The 13,019-nt window shown below is 43.9% G+C and overlaps 1 protein-coding gene across 17 annotated transcripts in view; it reads left to right on the top strand.

The window, feature by feature from the left end:
• Nucleotides 1–12,825, top strand: part of LOC110524742 (dynamin-1) — an 84,044-nt gene extending 71,219 nt beyond the window's left edge. For 7 of the 17 annotated variants that reach the window (XM_036977247.1, XM_036977246.1, XM_036977249.1 and 4 more), the window contains 7 exons: nt 3,004–3,113; nt 3,707–3,818; nt 4,016–4,030; nt 5,925–6,101; nt 6,753–6,994; nt 7,952–8,149; nt 10,285–12,825. In XM_036977247.1, coding sequence (XP_036833142.1) covers nt 3,004–3,113; nt 3,707–3,818; nt 4,016–4,030; nt 5,925–6,101; nt 6,753–6,994; nt 7,952–8,149; nt 10,285–10,315 — 885 coding nt within the window. In that variant the 3' untranslated portion in view covers nt 10,316–12,825. Of the gene's footprint in view, nt 1–3,003; nt 3,114–3,706; nt 3,819–4,015; nt 4,031–5,924; nt 6,102–6,752; nt 6,995–7,951; nt 8,150–8,908; nt 8,946–10,284 lie in introns of all 17 variants that reach the window. The other 10 variants (XM_036977261.1, XM_036977250.1, XM_036977262.1 and 7 more) reach the window with 6 other exon arrangements.
• Nucleotides 12,826–13,019: the final 194 nt, after the last annotated feature.

Below are 13,019 nucleotides of genomic sequence, written 5' to 3' on the forward strand. Positions count from 1 at the left end.
TTATTTTCTACCCTCTCCACTCTCCTTTTGTCTGTCTCTGTATCCCCCCTCTCTCTTTCTCTCTGTATATGTATCCCTCCACACTGGCACAAACTGGTTGAATCAACATTGTTTCAACTTAATTTGTCCATCCAAAACATTGGATTTGAAAATATTGTCAACATAAACTGTTGTTTTGTGGGTGAAATTTCAACCACAGGATTATCTCATCATGGTAACCAAATTTCAACGTAGACAAAACTTGTATAAGAATATGTTGAATATGTATCTTGAAAACAATGTCAGATCTTCAACATTGTTTACGCTATCAAAAGAAGAAATAAAACCAATAGACTGGGCAGCACCTCCTATCTACAGCTACTTTTGGTCTCCCATCCAGGATTTTAACCAAGCCCTGCTTAGCTATATTTGTCACTGACAATTACCAATGTGCTATCATGAGAATGATTGTTGAGAGATCTCCACTTAACAACTAAATAGATTCACTGATGCTATTGAAGTCATTCCAAAGGGTTAACAGAGCAAATGAAATGTGACCATGCAGTACTTTCTCACTCATATCATCACTGATGCTGTTTAGGCCTCTATAGCATTTGCAAAGGCATCAACAGCTATTGTTTCAATTCAGCCCAGGATTCAACTAAGAATAGACAACACATAGACCCAGGGTTTCAAGCTCTGGTAGATTTCCAATGTAATGATATTTAGACATATTGAATTGTGTTTGGTTGTCAAGGCAACCAAATAGCACCATTTGAAAGATATATATTTTCTGCTCTGATGGTTCCATCTGTGACACTGTCTGACTTTAATTCCAGTTTGTCTACAAATGAATCATTTACAGTGCCTTGCGAAAGTATTCGGCCCCCTTGAACTTTGCGACCTTTTGCCACATTTCAGGCTTCAAACATAAAGATATAAAACTGTATTTTTTTGTGAAGAAACAACAACAAGTGGGACACAATCATGTGTGGAAGTGGAACGACATTTATTGGATATTTCAAACTTTTTTAACAAATCAAAAACTGAAGAATTGGGCGTGCAAAATTATTCAGCCCCCTTAAGTTAATACTTTGTAGCGCCACCTTTTGCTGCGATTACAGCTGTAAGTCGCTTGGGGTATGTCTCTATCAGTTTTGCACATCGAGAGACTGACATTTTTTCCCATTCCTCCTTGCAAAACAGCTCGAGGTCAGTGAGGTTGGCTGGAGAGCATTTGTGAACAGCAGTTTTCAGTTCTTTCCACAGATTCTCGATTGGATTCAGGTCTGGACTTTGACTTGGCCATTCTAACACCTGGATATGTTTATTTTTGAACCATTCCATTGTAAATTTTGCTTTATGTTTTGGATCATTGTCTTGTTGGAAGACAAATCTCCGTCCCAGTCTCAGGTCTTTTGCAGACTCCATCAGGTTTTCTTCCAGAATGGTCCTGTATTTGGCTCCATCCATCTTCCCATCAATTTTAACCATCATCCCTGTCCCTGCTGAAGAAAAGCAGGCCCAAACCATGATGCTGCAACCACCATGTTTGACAGTGGGGATGGTGTGTTCAGCTGTGTTGCTTTTACGCCAAACATAACGTTTTGCATTGTTGCCAAAAAGTTCAATTTTGGTTTCATCTGACCAGAGCACCTTCTTCCACATGTTTGGTGTGTCTCCCAGGTGGCTTGTGGCAAACTTTAAACAACACTTTTTATGGATATCTTTAAGAAATGGCTTTCTTCTTGCCACTCTTCCTTAAAGGCCAGATTTGTGCAATATACGACTGATTGTTGTCCTATGGACAGAGTCTCCCACCTCAGCTGTAGATCTCTGCAGTTCATCCAGAGTGATCATGGGCCTCTTGGCTGCATCTCTGATCAGTCTTCTCCTTGTATGAGCTGAAAGTTTAGATTTGCAGTGGTCTGATACTCCTTCCATTTCAATATTATCGCTTGCACAGTGCTCCTTGGGATGTTTAAAGCTTGGAAAATCTTTTTGTATCCAAATCCGGCTTTAAACTTCTTCACAACAGTATCTCGGACCTGCCTGGTGTGTTCCTTGTTCTTCATGATGCTCTCTCCGCTTTTAACGGACCTCTGAGACTATCACAGTGCAGGTGCATTTATACGGAGACTTGATTACACACAGGTAGATTGTATTTATCATCATTAGTCATTTAGGTCAACATTGGATCATTCAGAGATCCTCACTGAACTTCTGGAGAGAGTTTGCTGCACTGAAAGTAAAGGGGCTGAATAATTTTGCACGCCCAAATTTTCAGTTTTTGATTTGTTAAAAAAGTTTGAAATATCCAATAAATGTCGTTCCACTTCATGATTGTGTCCCACTTGTTGTCGATTCTTCACAAAAAAATACAGTTTTATATCTTTATGTTTGAAGCCTGAAATGTGGCAAAAGGTCGCAAAGTTCAAGGGGGCCGAATACTTTCGCAAGGCACTGTATATGTTGGACGTCTCCATCTCAACCAAAAAAATCTAAGTTAAAGACTAAATCAAATCAAACTGTACTTAAAGTGCATTTGAAGTTAGATTTGATTACCTTTGATTTTTGGTTGAGATGCAGACATGAATCCAACATATCAATCACTCATTTGTAGACAAAGTGGAATTAAAGCCGGACTAAGCCAGTGGCTCAGATGGAATATCGAAGCAGTAGATAGGCCTACATCTCCTTTTAATGTTGATATTTGGTTTCATTGTCAACTAAACACAATTCAATATTACTTTTGTAATACAGTAAATAGTTTAAAGTTAAGGCTATCTGCCAAACTAATTCATTAAAACTTTAAAACTTCAATGTATTAACATCTATGGCCAGCCACATTTTGAGGTTAGTAACTATAAATGTTTTCCTATGTAATCATGTAAAGTGTGCATGTTCAAGATAGCATGCATAGGTCATCACAGGTCTGTGCTTTCTCGCTCTCTGTGAGTGTGTGTGGGTTCATATGTAGGCTACTGTCTCTAACCTGTGTGTTGTTTATTCTGCCTCCTGCAGGAGAAAGAGAAGAAGTACATGCTCCAGGTGGACAACCTGAGGCTGAGGGATGTGGAGAAGAGCTTCATGTCCAGCAAGCAGATCTTTGCCCTGTTCAACACAGAGCAAAGGTACGTTCTTAAGTGGACATTTCATATTTTCATGTCAGATGTTCTAAGACCTCAAAAGTAGAGTAATTAAGATCGATCTACACAACCGACGTAGCTTCAATGTACACAATGTAGCAGCTCTCCACACAGACTGACCACACACATTCGCAGTCATTCAAGGCAAGCACCCACACAATCCCCTCTTAATCCTACTCGCTTCCACAAGAATGTATGTAATACTACTCACTATCACACACACACACACACACACACACACACACACACACACACACACACACACACACACACACACACACACACACACACACACACACCGTGCTACCCTACAATCTGAAGGGCCACAAAGTATGTGAGGAGGAGGGGTTCCATAAGTAGGAATTTCATAAATTTCATAAATTGGATAACACCTGAAGCTGCTTTTTTCCTGCAATCTAGAGCCATAATCATTATGCTAAAGACAACTTTATGAAATTGCTAAGTGGCTAGTATTATTACAGAGAAGAACAAAAACATTTTATTTTTATTATTTGTATTATTTTATTTCGATGCCTCTCCACACACACACACTCAGAGTTGCCACTGTGCATCCACAGAAATGTATATAAGGACTACCGTCAGCTGGAGTTGGCCTGCGAGAGTCAGGAGGAGATAGATGGGTGGAAGGCCTCTTTCCTTAGAGCTGGAGTGTATCCTGAACGTGTCACGGTACGACGCACACACACATTTAGTCAGTAACTCCACCAGTCCAAAACATGTTGTTGATTGTGATGATGGTTTTCACTCACAGCGCTAGTAGAGTCTGTCATTTCATGTTTAACACCATCTCTCTCTTCCTGTCCCTCTCTCTCTCCCTCTGTCATTATTTTTCTCTGTATGTCCTTTGTGGCTGTTGGACCCAATAGGAGAAGGAGGGCAAGGTATGTGCTTTGTGTCATGATGTCCATTCCAACTCTTCACCCCTTTTACACAGTTTTCTAGAGCGTTGCTCAAGCTAGGATCTTAATTTGTTGCTGAGAATTCTCCTGCCCTGCAGGAAATTCTAACTTGTAGTGTATTTGCCATAACGAAAAATGCATCAACCCCTACAAAAGTTGTTCATGAATTATAATCCACATAATAATTCACATTTCCTGTTGCTGCAGGATTATGTTCCTGCTGTAGCAAACTGGCTCAAATTAAGATCCTACATCTATAGTGTTGGCAATTTAATTTGATACTGAACTCTGATTGGCTCTAATGATTTATACAGTGCTGCGCCTCCTCTCTCGTCTCGCCTCATTGGCTGTTTCTAATCAACAGCCCAGTCGTTCATCATTCGAACCAGGCCAGGAAGTTCAAATGTCACTCTCATCAGGGCTCTGCCATAGCTGTATAGTACAACCATCTGATTGGAATTGGCTAAGCAAATAAAGGAATTAGCATTGGGGCATGAGCCAAGAGAAAGTGGTAGAGAAAGAGACATGTCGTCTTCAATGGCTCCCCACAGTGATTTCACAGTCTACACAAACAGAGCTCCGTTTGCATTGCGTTCCAAAAATTCAGCCACACAAAAGTACATAGAACTACGTAGAGAGCTACACAAATTAAGCTCCGTCAGATCTGTTAGGGATCCGTTGCGTCGACTGTGTGGAGCCCTGGCTCAGTGGGAAGTTATTTATTTATACTGACAGTTTAAGAGTGCTATATAGTGGATGTTATTAATGATTTGTGATATTGAGGATTGTTTCACTACTTGTTGTGATTACAGAGCTCAGAGGGGTCATGCCCAAAGGGGGCACAGGGGCATGTGCCTCCTCAGATTTTTCCTGTAAAAAAAAGTACCTATACTGTATATATATTACATACAGTACAATACAGTACCAGTCAAAAGTTTGGACAAACGTACACATTCAAGGGTTTTTCTTTATTTTTGACTATTTTCTACATTGTAGAAATAACAAATATGGAATCATGTAATAAGCAAAAAAATGTTAGAACAAATCAAAATATATTTTATATTTGAGATTCTTCAAAGTAGCCATCCTTTGTCTTGATGACAGCTTTGCACACTTGCCATTTTCTTAACCAGCTTCACCTGGAATGCTTTTCAAACAGTCTTGAAGCAGATCCCACATATGCTGAGCACTTGTGGGCTGTTTTTCCTTCACTCTGCGGTCCAAGGTTGACTGGGTTGAGGTCGGGTGACTGTGGAGGCCAGGTCATCTGATGCAGCACACAATCACTCACTCTCCTTCTTGGTCAAATAGCCCTCACACAGCCTGGAGGTGTGTTGGGTCATTGTCCTGTTGAAAAACAAATGATAGTCCCACTAAGTGCAAACCAGATGAGATGGCGTATCACTGCAGAATGCTGTTGTAGCCATGCTGGTTAAGTGTGCCTTGAATAAATTACAGTGTCACCATTAGTAGCAACCAGACAGCTCAAAAGGAAGGCTTGGATATATATTTTTTTACATAGAATTAAGCATAATGATTGTGCTTCTAGATTGAAGGAAGAAGCGGTTTCAGGTATTTCAAAAAGGCTAAATTCTCCAGCTTATGGACCTAGCCCCCGTCAGGAACCCCTCCTCTAGCCATCCTCACATACTTTGTGCTTCCTCAGATTGTTTGGGGTACATGAGCCCTGATAGGGCTCCATCTTTCTCTCACCATATTTTTTTCTTTCTATTTCTCTTTCTCCCTCTCCTTTTGAATCTCCCTCTCCCTCCCCCCTTCTCCCTGTCTCTCCCCCTCTTTCCCTCTTCCTCTCCCTGTCCACCTCTCTTCCCTGTCCTCTAACCCCCTCCTCCCTGGTCCTGGTGTTGTCCCCCAGCAGAGTGACAGTGGAGACGGAGAGAATGGCTCAGATAACCTCATGCACTCCATGGACCCCCAGCTGGAGAGGCAGGTGGAGACCATCCGCAACCTGGTGGACTCCTACATGGCCATCGTCAACAAGACCATCAGGGACCTCATGCCCAAGACCATCATGTACCTCATGATCAACAATGTGAGTCCCACTCCCCAGTGGTCACTTCAGGCTAGTGGTGTCAAAGTAATCTTCTGGAGGGCCATCTGATTTTCAACATCGTCTTTTAATCTGTTCAGAAAGCAGCAGTCCTGTGGAATTTCTAGCCAATCAGCATCAATAATGGATCAAATAAGGGCTTGATTCAATCAGATCAATCAGAATAGCCAACATCCGCATTGCGGTTGTTTTGATGGTGTCGGAGGTGGAACTGCGTTAGAGCTGTCAAGTCCACAAGTAGTTCCTGGCATTACACCTAAAGTAGACATTGCCATTGGCTGCACGGAGTCTCATTAATAGAAATCCCAAGCAGCCTTGTTTACAAGTTTGAACAGTGGAATGTGAGACGGAATCTACAGCTCCATTATGATGATAGAAACCCTCATTATTTACTTTCATGATCTTTCAATTTGAGCATCATTATTTCTATAAAACCTACACTTTCTCCTTCTGAGCTTCGAACGCGAGTGGGACAAGTGTTGCTCCAACGCAGTACCACCTCCAACATCGCCAAAACGTCCACTATGCGGGTGTCTGTTATTGCCAGTTAACACTTGATCTGATTGAATAAGTGCAAAAAAGAAATAAAAACCTCTCAGTATCACCGCAACTCTTCCCCACTCTTTCACACAGACCAAGGAGTTCATCAACGCGGAGCTGCTGGCCAACCTGTACCACTCTGGGGACCAAAACAGCCTGATGGAGGAGTCCCAGGAGCAGGCCCATCACCGCGATGAGATGCTCCGCATGTACCATGCCCTGAAAGAGGCCCTAAACATCATCGGAGACATCAGCACCACCACCATCACTACCGCCATGCCGCCACCTGTAGACGACTCCTGGCTGAGGCCGGGTGGAAACAACTCCGGGGGCAGGTACGAATGAAGGGAGAGCAGGAGGGTGGGGAAATGGGGGAGAGGGATGGAAGGAGGTAAATTGCTCTGGGGGCAGGTACTGTATGAATGAAGGGAGAGCGGGAGGGTGGGGGAATGGGGGAGAGGGATGGAAGGAGGTAAATTGCTCTGGGGGCAGGTACTATACAAATGGAGGGAGAGCGGGAGGGTGGGGGAATGGGGGAGAGGGGTGGAAGGAGGTAAATTGCTCTGGGGGCAGGTACTATACAAACGGAGGGAGAGCGGGAGGGTGGGGAAATGGGGGAGAGGGATGGAAGGAGGTAAATTGCTCTGGGGGCAGGTACTGTACGAATGAAGGGAGAGCGAGAGGGTGGGGAAATGGGGGAGAGGGATGGAAGGAGGTAAATTGCTCTGGGGGCAGGTACTGTATGAATGGAGGGAGAGCGGGAGGGTGGGGAAATGGGGGAGAGGGATGGAAGGAGGTAAATTGCTCTGGGGGCAGGTACTGTATGAATGGAGGGAGAGCGGGAGGGTGGGGAAATGGGGGAGAGGGATGGAAGGAGGTAAATTGCTCTGGGGGCAGGTACTGTATGAATGGAGGGAGAGCGGGAGGGTGGGGAAATGGGGGAGAGGGATGGAAGGAGGTAAATTGCTCTGGGGGCAGGTACTGTATGAATGGAGGGAGAGCGGGAGGGTGGGGGAATGGAATAATAATAATATATGCCATTTAGCAGATGCTTTTATCCTAAGCGACTTAGTCATGTCTGCAGACATTTTACATATGGATGGTCCCGGGAGGAATAAGGGGATGGAGGGGAGAGGAATAGGGGAGGAGGACTGGATGATCAGTAATGTTTTTTCTTACCATGACCATGACACTCCTGAATGTTTCGTTACACTGTTGTTGTGGCCTACCCTGCTGGTGTGTAAGAGAACTGACTGCCAATGCACTCTCTCCCTCTCCCCTACCCCTGTCAGGTCTCCAGCTGCCAGTCCCACTCCAAACAGAAGGGCTCCCCCAGGTCCTCCTGGTCGCCCTGTCTCCCGTGGCTCAGCCCCTGGCCTCCCTCCTGGTCCCCCTGTCCCCTCTCGCCCAGGGGCCTCCCCGGATCCTTTTGGTGGGCCACCACCATCAGTCCCCTCCAGGCCTAACCGTGCACCCCCCGGTGTGCCCAGGTGAGTGGAATCAAACCAAAAGTTACATCTCAACGCAAAAGTAACCAAGTCTATCAATGTATAACACTACAATAGGTCATACAGGGAGACAGACACAAGCCAGTAAGGTTTTGTAAGTGATACTATGAGAATGATGGCAGTGGTCTTTGCTAGAAAATATTATTTTGTAGTGGACACCTATCCTATATGCCACTCTCTTAGTCTTTCTAGTTTAGGAATTGTGTCTATTGTCTACTCTATCTCTCCATGTGGCAATAAACAGAGAAAGAGAAAGGGGAGAGTGGGGGGATAGAGAGAGAGACAGAGAATGGGAGCGAGATGTGAGGGGAGTTTATTTTTCTTAAGTTCTCTGTTTAATTGCGTCCGCACTGCTAACGTTTGCCTTGTGTTTGCCTGTGGTTGTAAGCTAATGGACACTGTACTGGTCTGATGTGAACTCACGGTCAGGGCAGCAGCTTGCCTTACGGAGGGAGACACACGCGTTGCCCGACACTGCTCTCGTTCAAACATACCCTCAAACTTCCAAATAACGCTTACACAATGACTTTAAGCCATGTTGGAACCAATAACTCAAATTCTACCCCTAAATAATGGTCCAAATCTGATTGGTCCAGGGTGAGAGCAGAGCCTTGTCATGTGACATGGGTCTCTCCTGCACTGTAACCTGTATGAGTTTGTTTGCACTCCTCTTTCTGTCCTCCTCATCCTATCTCCTTCACCACACCTCTATCCCACCGTTGATTATGGTTCCTCTTTCAGAATCACTATCAGTGACCAATGAGGACTAACGCTTCTGGTACGTTTGGTACTACTCACCATCGTCATCATCCTCTTCCTCATGCTGCTGTCTCTTAGATACCATCACCTCACTGCATGCCCCAATCCCTCTCTCCTTCTCTTTCATTTTTTTCTATGTACTCCCTAATGCCTCGTTTCAGCACTGCACAGACAAACACACATGAGCACACACAGCTCACAGTGTGTTAGTGTCACTGTGTGAGCTACGCTGGTTTTCTTATTGTCCACTGAAATCCTTGAAATGTTTTTGTCCTAGTTTGAGGTGTATGTTTCAGTTGGGATAGGTTTGTGTTGAAAAAAAGTCTGATGACTCCAATAGATACGCAAACACACATACGCAGGCATACACAAACTTTCACGCACACACCTGACCAGAGCTACCCGTTAGGGGTCAGAAGTCAAAGGTGATGGGTTTGTATCAGTGTTGTGTGTTGCCTTTTGACATCTCACCCATCTCCAGCCTTGTCGTTTGGTGGCGTGACACTTTTCTGTTCTGTGTTTGTCCTGTATAGATGTCAACATAGGATTAAATAGAGGCTAGGGAAGTGGTCAAAAAGGCTATACTGTGGGTGGTAATAATGGATTGAAAAGGGTATGTAATGTCTATCCAACTAGCTATTCTGACAGTCATTATCTATGTTATGATGCCACTCTGTCTCCTACAGTTGTAGTCTGCTTTTTAGCGTTTATGCTAACTAGCCCCTCCTTTGATAGTGAAGTAAAGATAGCATAGCCTTGATGATCATAGCAGAATGACTATGGAGATGATAAAATGTGTCATATATCATTTGTAGCAATTATAATCACACATCTCTCACGTTTTTCATGTAGATTGGGTTGAAAGAGGAGAATTTATGGGTGATAATTTAGTGGAGCTACACTGCCCTCTTCTGGGCCACAAAACAACTGCTTGTCACAAATGGAAATGTTATACTGCATATATATTCCCAGACAATCATGAAGAGAATCAAATCTGCAGGAAAGATTTGTATGTTAGCGTGTTAGCTGTTTTGTCTGGCTGTCGTCTCCCACATTGTCCCATGCAGCTGTGAATGTGTGTGTATGCATGCGTGTGTTACCGGACCAGTGTGTGCCTCAGAGAGAGAGAGAGAGACTGCATAGAATGTAATGTTCAATAGGGGAGCTGAATGAGTAAGTATACTTGACTGTATGGTGTACAGTGACGTTGGGTATCACGCCTGTGAGGGGAGTGATACCCAGCCAGAATGAAAGCCCTAACTTATCAATGTCTTCTTTTATATGCCTGTCTCTGTGTTTTGTCTGTGATTGTGTCTGTGTGTCTGTTCATCTGTGTGTACCCATGGTCCTCTTGGCAGCCGAAGACCCCCTCCCTCACCAACCCACTAAACTACTGAAGCCCCCCTCCCTTCCAACCCACCGCCTACCCCATGGCAGAGAGACCAAGGACTGCAGAGCAACCTACCTACCTAGACCTGACCTAGACCCTTCTTCCTTCTCTAATAAATGACACGGTCACGTCACACACACACGTATAAACCCACACCATACACACATAAAAAGCACTGTATACCCCCAATACACAGAAAGGCATTCACCCTCCACTGCATATAAAGGTCAATTGTTGATTAGCATTACAATACATGTACACCTGTAAGTAGTCACACACATAAATGGGCAGGGATATGCAGCAAATATGGATGAGATAGTTAAGAATGCTGTGCTGAAATATTTGTCGTTTCTCACCCTCCCCTTCATATGGGTATTTCTCTTCCTCTCATATCTGAATGATTTCTTCTCTGATCATATTGGATTTGATAATGATATTTGTGTGCTGTGTTGATTCTTTATTCTATGTGTTGATTCTCTCTCGGGAGTAGATGCATTATCCATCTATCTAGCAAGGGGGAGCGGATCAGAAGGGATAACTGCATCTGAACAACAGAGTTATTTTTCTTGTCTTCTGCAATGATCGTCATGATCCATACTGGTCCCTAACGTCACAGGCTAGGACACACCTGACATCGATGGGAAAGTAGGAAAAACACCTAGAGAAAATGTACATTTCATTACAAATACTGACTGTAATGTGTCAAGAGTGTAATGTGGTATCAATGTCACTGCACTTAGATTGTGTATTCTATTTATTATGATACATTGATTAATGTGACCTTTTATATCTAATATCACAACAGTGACTCCTAGCCTCTGAGTTTGGGGAAATGTTCTCTCATTAGGTTTCATTCACTTGTTCATCCTTTGCTTAATCTGGCTTCATCATGTCCTCTTTTTCTATTTTCTTCCGCCTCTTTTCAATGAACAGCCGGCCATGCAAGGGTTGGCCCCCTGCCTCCTTCTGACAACTAGAAGTCCCCCTTTTTTGCCCCTCAGGGCCCTGACATCCCCTTCCTCCACCCCCCCCCCCCCCCCCCCCCCCCCCCCCCCCCACTCAGCCCCTACACGGTGGAGGGTGAATCACCACTGTCCTACACACAAACACACGAATCAGAAACCTCAGCAACTCTCCAAAACAGCCTCCCTCTAAGCAGGAGACGGGGAGAGAGAGAAAGAGAGAGAAGAAGAAATCGCCAACCCCTGTATTTCCCTGTGTCTATGTGCTACGCCCTTCTGTGGCCACTAGGCCTTGTGTCACTGTGAAGGCCCACTCTTATGTGTTGTGCTAACCATGATCTAACCATGATGATGTATTGTATTACTGTATCTGCATGCAATGACACAAGTTCAGGTGCTCAGACTGTGATCTGGTGTATATCGGTGTAAACTCGTCCACAACCAGCTCCCCTAGGCATATGCTGCTTTCTGTGCTTCAACCTCTGTACCGATGCCACGGGTGCTGGGTAACTCAAAGGTCTCCCGCTAAAAACTGTGGCCTAACATTGAGCTAGAGTCGTCCGTCTCTCTCCTCCTCTCCCACTTGTCAATGAACCACTTCCCCACTAGTGAAAACCAGTAGCATAGCGAGGCGGGATCTAAATTGAAAGTGCAATATGTTCTTATTGGACAGCTTAATGAGAGCTGTCCACCAATCACACCAGACTCAGAGTAGATGCTCAGCCTGAGAGGAGGCGAGGAGACAGACAAGACCCAAAGGGTGCGTCTCAATACTGTTTAATTGCATAATTTCTCCTTTCCTCAGAAGGAAAGTGGAAAAATGTAAGTTGTGTTCAAGAATTATATTTTAAAGTGTTGACCCTGCCCATGATTAGGTTTGACTCTCAAAGCATTTCCAAGACCACTGGCAGGAGAACCTCTGAGAAATGTGTTGAATATCATTGGAACTGTGTAATGAGTTGGGGGATGGGGTGGCACTTTCAATTTTGGCATGATTTATCAGCTTTTTTCTTTCCTTTTTTCTTTCTTTCCTTTCTCAGTGGTCACGGGGGTGAGTGAGGACATCAGGTTTAAACCACTAACAACCCAATCAGTGATGGTCTATGCATAGAACCCTAAACAAACACACGCCTGTACAGTACACCTCTCCCCTCCCATGTTACTCATGCGTTCCCATTGCTGTGTGAGAGATGTGAGTGGACTCTGTGGTTTGTTGTATTATGACCCTGTTGGTGATAAAAGTACATGTTGGGCATGACAATGGTAAAAACTACACTCATTAGCATACCCACAAACCCATTATAGTATCTATATTGTACTCAGTTCATACAAACCCTCCCCAATACATAACTAAAATAGTTTCATTATTATTTAAGAGTAAATAGGACATATCTTACGTGTGTATATTGTGTGGTGCATCTTCTGGAAATTGTGCTTCCACTTGTCTACAGGTTAGTTGACAATGTATGAATACTGAATATTAAATTAGTATGAATAAGTGACTGAGTATGTGTACAATGAAACAAACTAAAAACAAACTTGATAAGTGAAAGTTATATCCCTGTTGATGGCTGTGTTGAGTATTGGAAGGTTGTTTGAGTAGCATGTAGAGAAGAATAATTTGTCCCTTGTTTCTCGGTCTCTGTCTGGGGACAGGAAATGAGTGCAGACTGGGCAGAGTGAATGTGTGTATTCTATCCTGCTGTGACAACGTTGTCCTGTATCTTATCTTACTGCTGTG

Source organism: Oncorhynchus mykiss, chromosome 5 (genome assembly GCF_013265735.2).
Source record: "Oncorhynchus mykiss isolate Arlee chromosome 5, USDA_OmykA_1.1, whole genome shotgun sequence".
Classification (NCBI taxonomy): Eukaryota; Metazoa; Chordata; class Actinopteri; order Salmoniformes; family Salmonidae; genus Oncorhynchus; species Oncorhynchus mykiss.